The sequence below is a fragment of the Ammospiza nelsoni genome, chromosome Z, assembly GCF_027579445.1.
Source record: "Ammospiza nelsoni isolate bAmmNel1 chromosome Z, bAmmNel1.pri, whole genome shotgun sequence".
NCBI lineage: Eukaryota > Metazoa > Chordata > Aves > Passeriformes > Passerellidae > Ammospiza > Ammospiza nelsoni.
The window spans coordinates 48,939,441-48,952,664 of NC_080669.1; the positions used below are offsets into that span (position 1 = coordinate 48,939,441).

The window sequence follows — 13,224 nt, forward strand, 5'->3', positions numbered from 1 at the left end:
TTCTCCATGTGCCCCGTCCTACATACAGGCTGAGAACGGACCGGGCAGCACAACTGGCAGTGTCAGACCCGGTACTGCCTATTGCACGTCGCATCACAGTCTGCCCCACCGGACCTAGCCATAGTGGATGCACTGAATGGAAAGCAGGAGTGGCAAACAGCAACTCCTCCTATCCAAAAATTCCTCTTGGTGTAGACCTTCAGAAATACAATTCATATTGCAAGAGAATGTTTAAAAAGTCTACAATGCTTCTGTTTTCAAACTTTTCCCCCTCAGAACAAATAATTTCCCACCGATACCCCTTTAAAATAATATTTAACACTCTTCCAGTTTCAAAGCAACACTCTGATGACCCAGGCTTTTCCAGAACTTTGTAATTTTTAAAGTATCTTGAGATGTCTAATGCCAAGCACATACGTGTCTACAAGCTGTGACACTTATTTAAAGCATCTGCAGGGAAAATTAAGGTTTAGGCTTGGACATGTCTTTGCTTGCCTCTGCTATCCCACACTGTTGCACCCTTGTGTAATATGCTGCTCGTTATAAGTGGATGACAGGTGTCTAACTTCATACAGCTCATCTCAGTGTCAGCTTCACTTGCTAGATTGGAACTGGCTTTTGTAACAGATAAAACGAGCTGCTAAGTTGGTCAATAAAATAAATCACTTTGGGTATCTCGGAGACATAAATGAACTGCTACACCAGTGCAAAATTTGATTTGCTGCAGCTTAAGCTGTCCTTCTGAAAAAAAGTAAGTGTTGTCTTTTCACTGCTATCAGAACAGTATCTTTCAGAAACACTGGATCTACTTGAAGCTATGGCTTTTGACTAAATTATCTGTTTACTGCCATGATACAGAGCAATCAGTGCAGGCTGATCCTGTTGACTGCTTGGGACTCCAAAGTCTTCAACTCTGCAAGAGCACATTCCATCTGACTGGATTCCATTGCTGGATCTATGCTTTTTTAATTGGTGTCTACTGCTCAGAAAACCAAAAGCCAGAAAATTATCTCCCAGGTACATAGGCTGAGGAAGAAAAAATAAATACAAAACTCCAAGAGTTATGTTCCTATGCCAAAAACAAGAAAAACAGAAGCAACTCTCTTCGCTTACTGAAAACAGAGCGTATGCTTTCATGTCTGATTATTGTCCAAACTTCTGTCCTTACATTACTTTTCCTCTTTCTGGACAAGTCATCAAATGAAACATTCTAAAAAAAGTTTTATTAGAGACATTTTTGAATGTTCTCATTAGAGAGTCTGAAAATCCATTTTCTACAAAATAAGGGTGTCTTTGTAAAGCTGAACTTTCTGTGACCTTTGAGAGCAGCTACTTTAACATACAATGGGAGACAACTCAATAGGTCTGTCCAAAAATAAACATCTCTTTAAAGAATATTTTAACCCTAGAGACTTCACACAAGTAGCGTACTGACAACATTATTCAATAACACAAACTTAACATATTAGTCATATTAGTTTTCAGAAAGCTATGAGGCCTTTTGCATTCCAGTTTTGGAGGGCACTTTGAGCGAACAGCCACAATACATAGGTCTGCTGCTTTTAGAACAGATTTTTTTTTAATAAGATAGATGCTCTATGCTGTTTCAAAAAGATAGAACCATGATACTACAACAAAAATGTGAAACTAAAAAGTATAAAGTCTATATTGCAAATATGCACACGGCAAACATCAGTTTTCTCACTATTAACTTTTTAAAAGATGTATCTATTAACTCTTAAAAAAAGATGTTTTAAAAGATGTATCTATTAACTCTTAAAAACATAGTTAAATTCTAATTGATTTAATAAAGCTTAGCTAGAATGAAGGGAAATAATTATTAAAGCATTCCTACTATCTTCACATATGAAGTCAGCTTTTAAACATAGACACCCACATGTGCCCAAATCACAGTTAACATCACAGGAATTAACAGACTGGATCTAAAGAGTGATGTTGTGACGCTTGCTGCAGTGGTGGATCCAGTGGCAGCAGCAGCTTTTTCTTCCTTCTCCATTAATTGTTTAAAAATTGTTTGCTATTTAAAAATACACAATAAGGACAATTACATAGTGCTGCTATCAGTAAATGGTAGTGTGCAGGCTTAGCCACTGGATAAATAATTACTAATGGGAAAGATGACCCCTGATAATAAGCAAATAACCTATGGAACACTAATAAAGTTTTTAAGAAACTTGTTACTGACTTACAGCACTACATGTAACACAAATGTCTTAGAACATTTTCATTTGGGCTAACAGATAGTCTGGACCTCATTGAATCCTGTCTGGTCCACAGCACATATTGTTACAGGTACTCTTTAGTATACTACCTGGATGCTAAAAAGAAAACTTGTGTGGCAAGCTCAGTGCATTGGGTTGTGGGGCTGAACAAGTCTGTGACATAGAGACTTGTTCAGTCCCACAACCATGAGCGGGCAGTTTTCACAAGGAGATAGGAAGCAGCACACTGAAATCCCCTGATGCAGTCTGAAGGCCAAGGATTGTGACCCTGGCAGATCTAAGCATAGCATAAAATTTTCTTAATTTGAACACTTCTTTATTTGGAATTGGTGTGAGGAACTTGGTATTTCCTTCTATCCAAGTAGTGGGGTTTTAATGCTAACTAATTATTATTATATTGTCTTTGATGTGCAGCTCTAAACATTTTTATTTAGCTTATCTTAAACCCAACTGCACAAACAAATAACTCATCACCAGAACTTAGCACTTATGCATTATCCAAACAGGAAACAGAGACGTCAAAGAAGCACACTTTGGATTAAGTAATATATGAGATGAAAAAGATGATATAATATTTTTTACTCCTGCTCACAGATCTTTCCAAGTATTAACTTCATAGGCATTAATTTGTTTAGTCAGTTTTCCTCCCTAAATTTTGGTTTACTTATAACCGCAGTAGTAATAAGTGATCTCATTTTGCTTGATCGATTTACATTCTCCATGGACTGTTAGAATGAAGGATTATTTTACCCTGAAATTTCCCGAAGTTCACCTGAACAAATACAGCCTTGGATGTGGCCCAGAAATCATTCTCTGAAGGTTGTAAGAATAGAATATAGACAGGGCAGACAAAACAGGATAGCAGAAAGTACAACCAAAGAGACTACGACATCCAAATAACTAGCAAATAACATACAGGTTGGAAAGAAGAACAGAAATTATTTGGCTCAAAATTATGTTCTCACTTAGCCTTTGAATAGTCACTGGAAACTATTAAAATATTGGATAAGACACAAAAATTTATATATAGAGCCTACAAAAAGCTAAGAATGAACAAAGTGAATATCATGTGTACATACAGGAATTAGTAGTTAGGCTAAAGAGCAAATCAATCTCAACTTTTTAAGCTTCAGATATATTCATACTAAATTTGTTCCCTCATTGCACTTACTCTTCTGTTGCTTTTTGTTGTTGATATTTGGGTTTTATTTTTTAAGTGGCTGTTGTTCCAAAATCTTCTCAATGTGGAGGAATGGAATAAATGTTAATATTCTATTGAAATGATCTGATTACAGAAACACAAAGGGAAGAATTTTTTGGAGTAAAATAATGTTAAAGAAAAAGCTGCATTTGGAACTTGTTCCAAAACTCCAAGGAAAATAGGAAAAGAGGAGTTAATAGGCAGAAGATGGTGGGAAATATATAAAAGGGAGGACTCAGTTCTGGAAGAGTGAGGAAATTGAGTTGGGACATGGGTGTTATTTTATTGTGGGTTTTTTGTTCTTCTACCCAAAAGAAAAGTAAGATGTAAAACATCAGCTGAAATAAATCTTCGAGAATGTGTCCTTCTCAAGTAACACTTGTTTTGATCTGCAGCTTCAGAAATTTCAGTTTTTCTAAGCACTTAGCTATGATATTTAATTTTTCATTAGTTCATTGCTTTAGCATCAACCAGTATATGGTGTTACAGAGAAGAATTTATCTATCTACTATATAGCTGTATCAGTAGGGACAAAAAAAAAAAAAAAAGGAAGACATTTGAAGAATGGGAAAACCCATCTGTTCATACTGGAGACTTCAGGATCAAACAAGAAAAGAGAAGAGGCTGCGGTTAAGCTAAAAAGGTCATTCAAAGATATCACTTTATGATGTAGACAATGAAAAAGGTGCAAGAGCATCCACAGTGGATAACAGCAATACTATATTGAATGTATAGATTTCAGAGGAAAGGAATTTTATAGCTCAGGTAAAAAATAAAGTTAATGTGAGAATTGTAGCCATAGATAAAGAAAAATTACTACCTCAAAGTTGTTATGTACACAATCAATGTACAGTATCTAGTCTTACTGGGATGTGACGACCTAGGGAAAGATCAGTGCTGAGCAGCAGAAAGCATGGAGATGTCTACAGAGAGAAAGGAAATAGGAAGAAAGTTTGGAAGGAAGGACTGGAAACTGTCTTAAATCATACTGAATCTGAAGTGATTACTTAATTCCAATATACCCAGAGACACATCTTGAGATTTTCGTCTCTACAGAGATGAAGGAGAAAGAAGTCAAGGGTGACTTAGGAAAGCTAGTCTAATAACCTATTTAGATAGGAAGAATAAGTGAAAGGGATGAAGGACAGGGCTGCTTAAGCCTCCGTGGGAAAGTGATGAATAAAGCACTCTTCCAGACATACAGACCAATGCAAGGCAGCAGCAGGCATTCATCAAAATAAAAACAAATTGAAAAAATAAGGTCAGTTAAAACAGTGTCTCAGAGTCTGAGACCTTTAAAAAGAAAGCAACATGAGAAGAAACAAAGGCTTGTGGTGGCTGTCTGAGATATCTGTTGACCCTGGCTGAGTATTCTGGGGTCTCACATTCCATCTCTGAACCAAGCTTGGTGTTTTGGGGACACTAATTGTTAAACTAATTTGCAACTCTGCCAATGTGGTACAATAGAAGAATCTACCACTGTATTTTAAGAAGGCTTTAATTGAATGCAGATACTCAGACTCACTGAAGGGATCCAGATTTATCACTTTGCCTAATCTCTATTTTTGAAACACATATTATTGTAACTAGTATGTAAAAAAAAGCCGTCTAGCCAAATAAATGCTGCCTGACACAACAGCAGTAACAGCTGTTTTATCTCCTTTCCCATAATTTGGCGCTGTAGGATAGAGAGTATTTTAAAGTGCACTTTGATGCAGTAATTAATGGGAATTTAAATTATCAGTGTCCTTTCAACTGAACAAACCAAGACATCCATTAGGTATAAATAAAGAGGTTGGGTTTTAAATAAGATAGTCAATTATTGAAATTCCCACATTAATAACTAGCTGTGCTAATCTGTTTCTCTTCTAATGTCCTCAGGAGTGCTGAGAGAAATCACACACATTCAAATGACTGAGAAGGCTACTACGCATAAAACATTTGAAATTACTCTATCAACTCATATGTCCAGTTGAAAAAAGGCAACTCTGATACCTTCTTCAACTACTAGCTTATTCATCCACAAATGAGGCATTTTCTAGGACTTTTTCCAAAATATCCTACAGTTCTACTGGCTATGTTACAAATTATAAAAGGAAATAGCGTAGTGCTATTTATAGGAATTATATATCTCAAAAATGTTTAATGTTTCATTCATCAGTGTAAACATCATTAGAGATAAATCTCAAAGATTGTAACATTGCCAATTTTTCAAAGCAACTTAACACTTGAAAAAATTGCTTAAGAACTGGGAAGATTCACCCAAACTATCCAAAGAAATTCAGTGAAACAGTCTTATTACTCCATATTCCCAGTTCTATAATAAATGCTTGAAACATTTTTCAGAATTAAAATTGGCATTTCTAAGAATTCTGACTTAGGAATAATTCAGAGATGATTACACTTAAGTTTCCTAAGCACCACAGCATGTCAGTGAGAACCAGAGCAGTACAAATCAGAGCAGTCATAGACACCCACTACTCCCGCTGGCAGTATGTGTTGGTTTTGAGCTAATTTCTGCACATTCCCCACATTCAATGATAGGAAGTGGATTCCTAACATATTTTATGCTTATCTGGATGCTCAGGATTTTACACACTGATCATGGCATTGCCAAGATCCAAAAGAAGGAACAAACAATGATGCAGATTGTTTTTTGTTGGATTCCCCTTTGTTTTGGTCTGGTTTGGTTTTTGTTGGATTCCCCTTTGCTTTGTTTATCCTGTAGACTATCGCATTTCCACACCTTATACTCTGATAAAGCTGTCCTTACAGAAGATATAATTATGCCCTCCAGCCCAGGAGTGTGAATTAGTAGTTTATCCTCGTCATCTATTAGTAGTTTATCCTTGTCAGCTATCTGTAATACTGTAATCTTTTAGGATGTTTTTGAAATCCCTGTCTTGTCTCACGTGGCTCTAGTTTCACTGTTTTCCTTTCCTGCTCCTATCACAAATGCATCAAAACTCTTCTTACTTCTAATACTGATAATATAAAATGATCACATCAACCTCTAAAATAGGTTAAATGAGCTTTCCAGGCAATGTAAAAGACGGATAGAATTCTCAGGGTAAACCCTGCAGTCTTGAATCAACTTGGCCACTGTTTCAACCTTGATCATTGTTTCTCCCTGAGAAGTCTTTACTTTCCGTTTTCAGGCTTATTGATTATAAAGCCAAATTGGAAACCATGCCGGGTAGGACTTTTGCCAGCACTAGATATTTTGGTTTATCCGTAACTCTGAAAATAAATTAAAAACAGCAACAAAATACAAAAGGAGTTGTTGTATGTTTAAATTTAAGCTTCCTGAGAAGTAACTCTTTTACCAGCTGCTTGGACCTTGCCACAAGCTATTCCAATATGCTCAAAATTTAAATGGCCCCGAACCTTTGGAGGGCATATTGTACAGCAATATCTTTCATTAGCATAACGTATTTAATTTTTCCAGAAAGTAGTTAGCACATCATATATAATTTTAAAAAGAAAAAATAATAACATTAAGTCCATTTTAGCTATAGAATACCTGAAATGCCCATCAAATATGAATTTTAAATTATAATCTTACAAGTCAGACATACTCTCTCTGAAAAAAACCTCCGACAGCATTAAAACATCCTGTGGGACTACATCATGTTTATGTGAATGGCCTCATAAAAGCACTAATCTGACAAGTGACGGATTAAAGAGATTCAGATGTCCTAAGAAGCCTGGAGGCACACAAATTCAGTGTCTTCCAAAGAACAAAAGATATTTACATACATACTGACAATAATTTGGGGATGATCTTTTAATGTGGAGGATCACATACAGTCTACATAACCTGGGGAAACCTGGATCTTGCTAAAAGAAAATATTTGTGAATTGGAAAAATGCTCTTTAAGGTTGAGGCATGTATTTTTGATATGGCCTGCACACTAATTGACACCAGTAGGCTTTTCTTCGTCAATCACTAATCACAATTATGTACTAACAATTACAATGTAGCAATTTCCTTGTAACCGGGCAAACTACGGAGTATTATAATGTTAACTTCCTCAGCACAAGGCCATGTGTTCTGAATTTCAGCAGAAAAAAAAATGGAACATGTACAAAGAGGTTTAACCACAATTCTTAAAAAACTCCATCACTTTTGAAATCAGATTTCATTGTTCATTGCAGCACACAACACTAAATTTAAGTGACACTTAATATTAGATACTTGCAAAGAATATATACACTGAATAAATGATGAAGATTGAAGCATTACTGGCTTAAAACTAGCAAACAAACTTGCTGATTTTACCCTACGCAGAAGAGAACATAACCTCAGAACTTTTTCAGAACTCAAAAAGGAATCTCTTAAGAAACCCCAAATGTGTGTCAGCACACTTAACAATTGCTCCAGTATCTGTAGCTTTTAATGACACAGTAATGAAATCTTTTTTAGGATAAGACTGTTAAGGCAAACAAATGCAGTAAATGCTTTCTTTTAACATAACCCACTGAACTGTCTTCAGAAAGATGATAGTTCTCCATGAAGCTTCTTTGAAAATATTGTGCCTTTTCATTAAAAAATGGCATTTCTTTAAATAACACTCTGACTTTGTACTTCAGCTTAATAACAGCTTGTATGTATAATTAAGGCACAAAAATTTCATCTAGTGTTTTGGCTTTAAATTCCATGTGATTGAGCTCACAAGGTTGCATCAGTAAAGACTTGTGTTCACCAGAACTCTGGCTAAAAAAACCTTAAAAAATAAATTTAATGACAGCAAAAACCCTGCTGAAGGATTTATGGTATTCTCTTGTATGAAGAATTTTCTTTCTCCAATTATTTACTGAAACCTGAATCAATCACTTTGTTTGATATGGTATCTCTATATCAACTTTAAAAGAAGGTGAAAATCGTACCCAATACAAATAAAGGAGACCTATTTAGGAGCTTTTGCTAGAAGTTGAGGATTCTGGACAACAAGCTGCTGAATTTCTTTAGGGATCCAGCCCTTTACTAAAACACACATTTCTCACTAGTATTAGCTTTCCTTTAAATTAAAGACCATCATTCTTGTAACAACTCCTTTCACCTTATTGCTCATTTACACTTTAGGTATATATCTGCATGTTAGCATGAGATATTTGCTGGGATCTTTAACTCAGGATTCTACTGGTCACATCATAAAAAATCAGAATTTGAATCACTATCTTTAAATAGGATGATGGCCCTCATGGAAATTACACTTATTTTTCACAGCTCTTAAAGTCATCTACACTGCAAACACTCTTAACAAACACTCTTAAAGCCATCTATACTGCAAACCTACATCTTACTATAGGGTGTGTAAATTTCTCTTCTATGCCATTGGTTTGTGTGTGTTCAGGGATAACCATGTCTGCTGATGAGTCAATTGCCTTGTGTCTCTGCAAAATAATCAAATAATCTTTCTCCCTGCTAATGGTCAATTCTGACTGCAACATAAAACTTGTTTCCACAGTATCTATCCTTGTTAAAGACAGATGCCTTGGATCACACACTTAGAAGCACAACAACAGCCTTTTATTTCTCAGAGATTCTCTCACACACTAAGTTACACTTCATCTTTAACTATGTTGTGTGTAAGTAGGAAACTTTAAATAGCATTTTTATGTTTTTGTCTCTAAAATAATTTCATAGCTGTTTAAGAAGTGATGAATGATCTATATTAAAACACAAGTGAAAATAATTAGCTGGAGATAACATTAATAAAACATTTCAGTGATTAGTCCTAGGAATTCATGCTTTCCTTATTTGAACAGAAAAGATAGAATCAAAACAATAGTTTGGAAACAAACAATACTGATATTGCAAGGACATTGCAATTATTGAAAATAATTAGGAAAGAGAAGTAAGAGCTGAGAATTAAAATACCACAACTGATTAAAAGTAAACATTGTTAATGATGATAATTATAGGGCTACTTAAGAGAAGAGGAAAGAGAACGGAAGAAATTAATTACAGAGAAAAAAATAAGGCACATATTGACCAAGAGTATTACATAGTTATTAATGCATGCTTTTCCTTCAATTGCAAAATATCCATAAAGAGGTAGTGAATAAAGAAAATTCTAATTTACAAAACCTAAATAATAGAAATTGCTATTTCAGTGTATAAGATCTTACTGAGCTATTACCTACACCTTACAACTTGGTATCATAGCCAAATTAAATAATTATACATCAACAGTAGTTCACAAAATAGTACTAAGTAGAGAAAATATACGTGGTGGCCCCCATGCAATAATAAGGCTGTCTGACTGTCCCACAGAAACCTTTTAAAGATGGGGGTTTGCTAGTTGAATACCTTTTTAAAAAATTGCAAATTTCAACTAGTACTGTTTCTCTTAACATTTTTTTTTCCTAGCCTTTTCTTATGTGGTATTCACAGAATGGATACACAAGAAATTGGTGGGTACATTTGCAAAGTCACTGAATGACAAGTAAGCACAGGTCATATTTTAACATCAAAATTAATTCAACTGATGATCTTTCCTGGGAGTCACATTTCATTATGAATTGTTGCAACAACTGGAGCACTTGGAGAAAATCCTAAAGGAGAAAATTGGTCACTATAATTTAGTAAACTAAGAAGAATTACACTTTTTCTTTTGATGAAGTGATGCATCACGCTCTGTTGGGGAATTCACAGCATGTCCAGGACACAGTGCACAGTCATTTGTAGTGCTGCAGAAAGAAAGTCAAGGTACAAGGTCATTAAGAAGTGGTTCCATGAAGCAGTTTCTGACCAACTTCTGACACTGAAAATTAGAATTGAAGTCACTGTTAATATGCAGAGTATATATTCTGGCCTTGAAACAAAAAACCCCCGCCTTGTGACGTAACAGCAGGAAAATTAATAAAAAAGTTGAGGGTATATCAGGAGCTTTTATCTGCATCCTCTACTTATCACCTGTATGCCAGTCTCTGGATTCACACTTGTGGAACAGTCACTGTTCCTAAAAAGTTAAGATTCTTGTGGTTTTGGCTATCTGATTTCAATCAAAACATGTGACTCAGAGCCAAATCATGGTATTTTTTAAAGTGATTGTAGGCCAAGTGGTCTTCAGGAAGCACAGATAAGAGTACATGCAGCGAAAAAAAGTAAGAAGCAGCTTTTTATTTCTCATCTGTCATATAAATTAAAGAATTATAGTGGCCCTGAACCTCTATTAGTCCTATTCTAAACATAATAAGTGAATCACTCTCTCTTTAAAAAACAACGAAAAAGGAAACATTGTTTTATTCTTCATAGTCTGGTCATAAACAATGAAATCCAGTGAATAAATATTTTGCAAGTCATGGGCCTATTAGATAATTTAAATGACAAGTATGTTACTTTTCTTATGTAAATACAGAGGAAGAAGAAAAGTGGATTAACTCACAAGAATAAAAATCAGGTGTTTTTAACCCCATACTTGGGGAAACCATATTTATTACCAGAGAAGTGGATGTTCCAGAATTTGAACAAGTGATAACCACGGCTTGAGGCACAGATCCAGATTTAGAAAAACTCAGTAAATATAAGGTTACACATTTAGGCATGTAGTGAATCCCCTGAAATGTCCTCAGCTCCAAAATTAATTTTCAGTGGAATTATTCTGCATTTAGAACCTGTAAAAGAAAAACAAACATAATAAAGTGTTCAGCTAAAATAACTTGCAAATAACTGAATGCATAAATCCAAAACCTGGGTTAACAGGGTTGTACAATAAGTTGAACTACATTCAGCATCTTTATATTGCTTTATTTTTTCTCATAATGTTCAAACTAATAAACTTCAACTATATAATTAAAATTCAGTGTTACTGATCATAATTCATCATGCTAGCAATTTTAACTATGTAATTAGGATTTCCTGTTGATTTTTTCCTGATTACACTATTTCTTTGTTTAAATACAGCAGGCATTTATGTCTCTAACATCTTCCAGAGCTGCATTAAAAACTCCATACCAGAGACAGCAAAGAATGCATAAAAGAATGACCCTTAGCCTCATAAGTCAATGGAGAAAGTTGGTATCACCCTCAGCAACAGCACATTCTGTCAACTCATCTGAAGTTGCCAATATCATCACATTTACGATAAGATGCAATTATGGCTGGAAGATTCCCACAGTCCTGCCAGATTCCTCAAGGATATTAGCACTTGTCTGATTGCAGTACACAACAAAGACATTGTTAAAAAAATCAGTGCATCAATCAGGAGGAATTTGGAGACTTTGAAGTTTAAAAAAAAAATAAAACACCAGTGTGGGAAAGAGAAGCAGATGCAACAGTTAGGTGCAATTGTGTTTGTCAGGTTTAGTTAAATGACACACTCTTGGATAAGAGTTTCATGCTTAATTTGTTAGCAACATATGTAGAAATAAATTTTCTTTTTAAAAGAAATTCATTAATATCAATAGTTATTTGGAAGTTCTTCAGTTTTATGTGATCTTTTCCCACAAGGAAGAACTAGCAAAATAGAACGGAACATTAATCACCATTAACCATGAGTCTCAGGTTTCTAATTAAGGGAGTGCAGAGCCTGAGACTGCACTTCCTTAACACTGTTGCCAGTGTTCCTTCCTTCCAGCAGCTAATTTCAAAGGGGTGTGCAGAAAGTCTGAGGTGTTGGCTATTTATGAAGAACAGGGTGTAGTAAATGCATTCTCTTCTAAATTACACTCTGGTTTGTAGGCAATGCATAAACTTCAGATATACACAATTCACTAAGAGTGACAATGAAAAATACCCATATCATATCCTAGGAGTAAAAAAATCATTGCACTGGAATTTACTGTTGCAACCTCCTTACAGTAAACATAGGGAAATGTACAGGCTTTTATTTTTCTAATTTACATTCATATTTTCTGTCACTGTTTGGGTGCAGATCCAAGCTAAAAGTCATATACCAGAGGAGTCAGCTATAGGTAGGTACTCAAATTCAAAGTGTAGAATTCACCAAAACCTTGCTATTATTTACCCAGAAATTTGTACTAGCTGCAGGAGTGGACTTCTCAGAATTTCTTCTGAAAGTCCAGAAAATATAATAGTTTTAAGAAATGTTCCAAAAATACTTATCTCTTAGGATCTTTAACAGACAGTCACAGAAATCACTAGGGAGGTTCAATATATGTGGATAAAGTGCAGCATATATATAGAAAGCACAGAGAAGAGCAAAAGAGATTTCCTAACTGCTGTCCTTACTTCATTTGTTCCTGCTACAAACAAGTCTTATGGAAGTTTACACAGTTCCAACTGAGTTTGCAGTTTCTATCATGCTTGAAAATAATCTGATTTTTTCAAATAGCACTGAGGTCTTCCAATGAAGTCAGAGGGCATGCTGACACCAGCATGAACTTGAACAAATCCTTAATGAGAACAAGCAGCCAAAGCAACTAGATAATTTTCCTAGTCCAGAGACTTTGCAATTCCTACTGTAAAAATACATATCCATCACAGAAAGATGCATAAACAGAGATGATAGCAGCAAGTAAAACTGTGTGTCAAGATGTTTGTTCTTCCAAGTGTCTTACAACATATTCTACAACTGATGCAGCCATGGTCATTGGATGAGCAGGCTTATGTGCCGTTAGGACAGAAGTGTGCTTGAAGAGACATACTGTGCTTACAGAAAAATTGTATTTTAAAATTGTACAGTTGCCCTTAACCATAACCATACCATCAGCAGAGAAATAACGAGCCTGTCAGAAAGAAATTACAGACTGAGTAGAATTGAGTTACTCACTCTGAGCATGAAAAGATCCAATTGTTACCACTGCATACAT

General features: G+C 35.2%; 1 protein-coding gene across 1 annotated transcript in view; it reads right to left on the bottom strand.

Annotated features, from left to right (window-relative positions):
• Nucleotides 1–10,678: 10,678 nt before the first annotated feature.
• ARSB (arylsulfatase B) overlaps nt 10,679–13,224 on the bottom strand; it is a 76,295-nt gene continuing 73,749 nt past the window's right edge. The window contains exon 7 of the mRNA XM_059492623.1: nt 10,679–11,067. Within this exon, the coding sequence (XP_059348606.1) occupies nt 10,991–11,067 (77 nt within the window). The 3' untranslated portion in view covers nt 10,679–10,990. The remainder of the gene's footprint in view (nt 11,068–13,224) is intronic.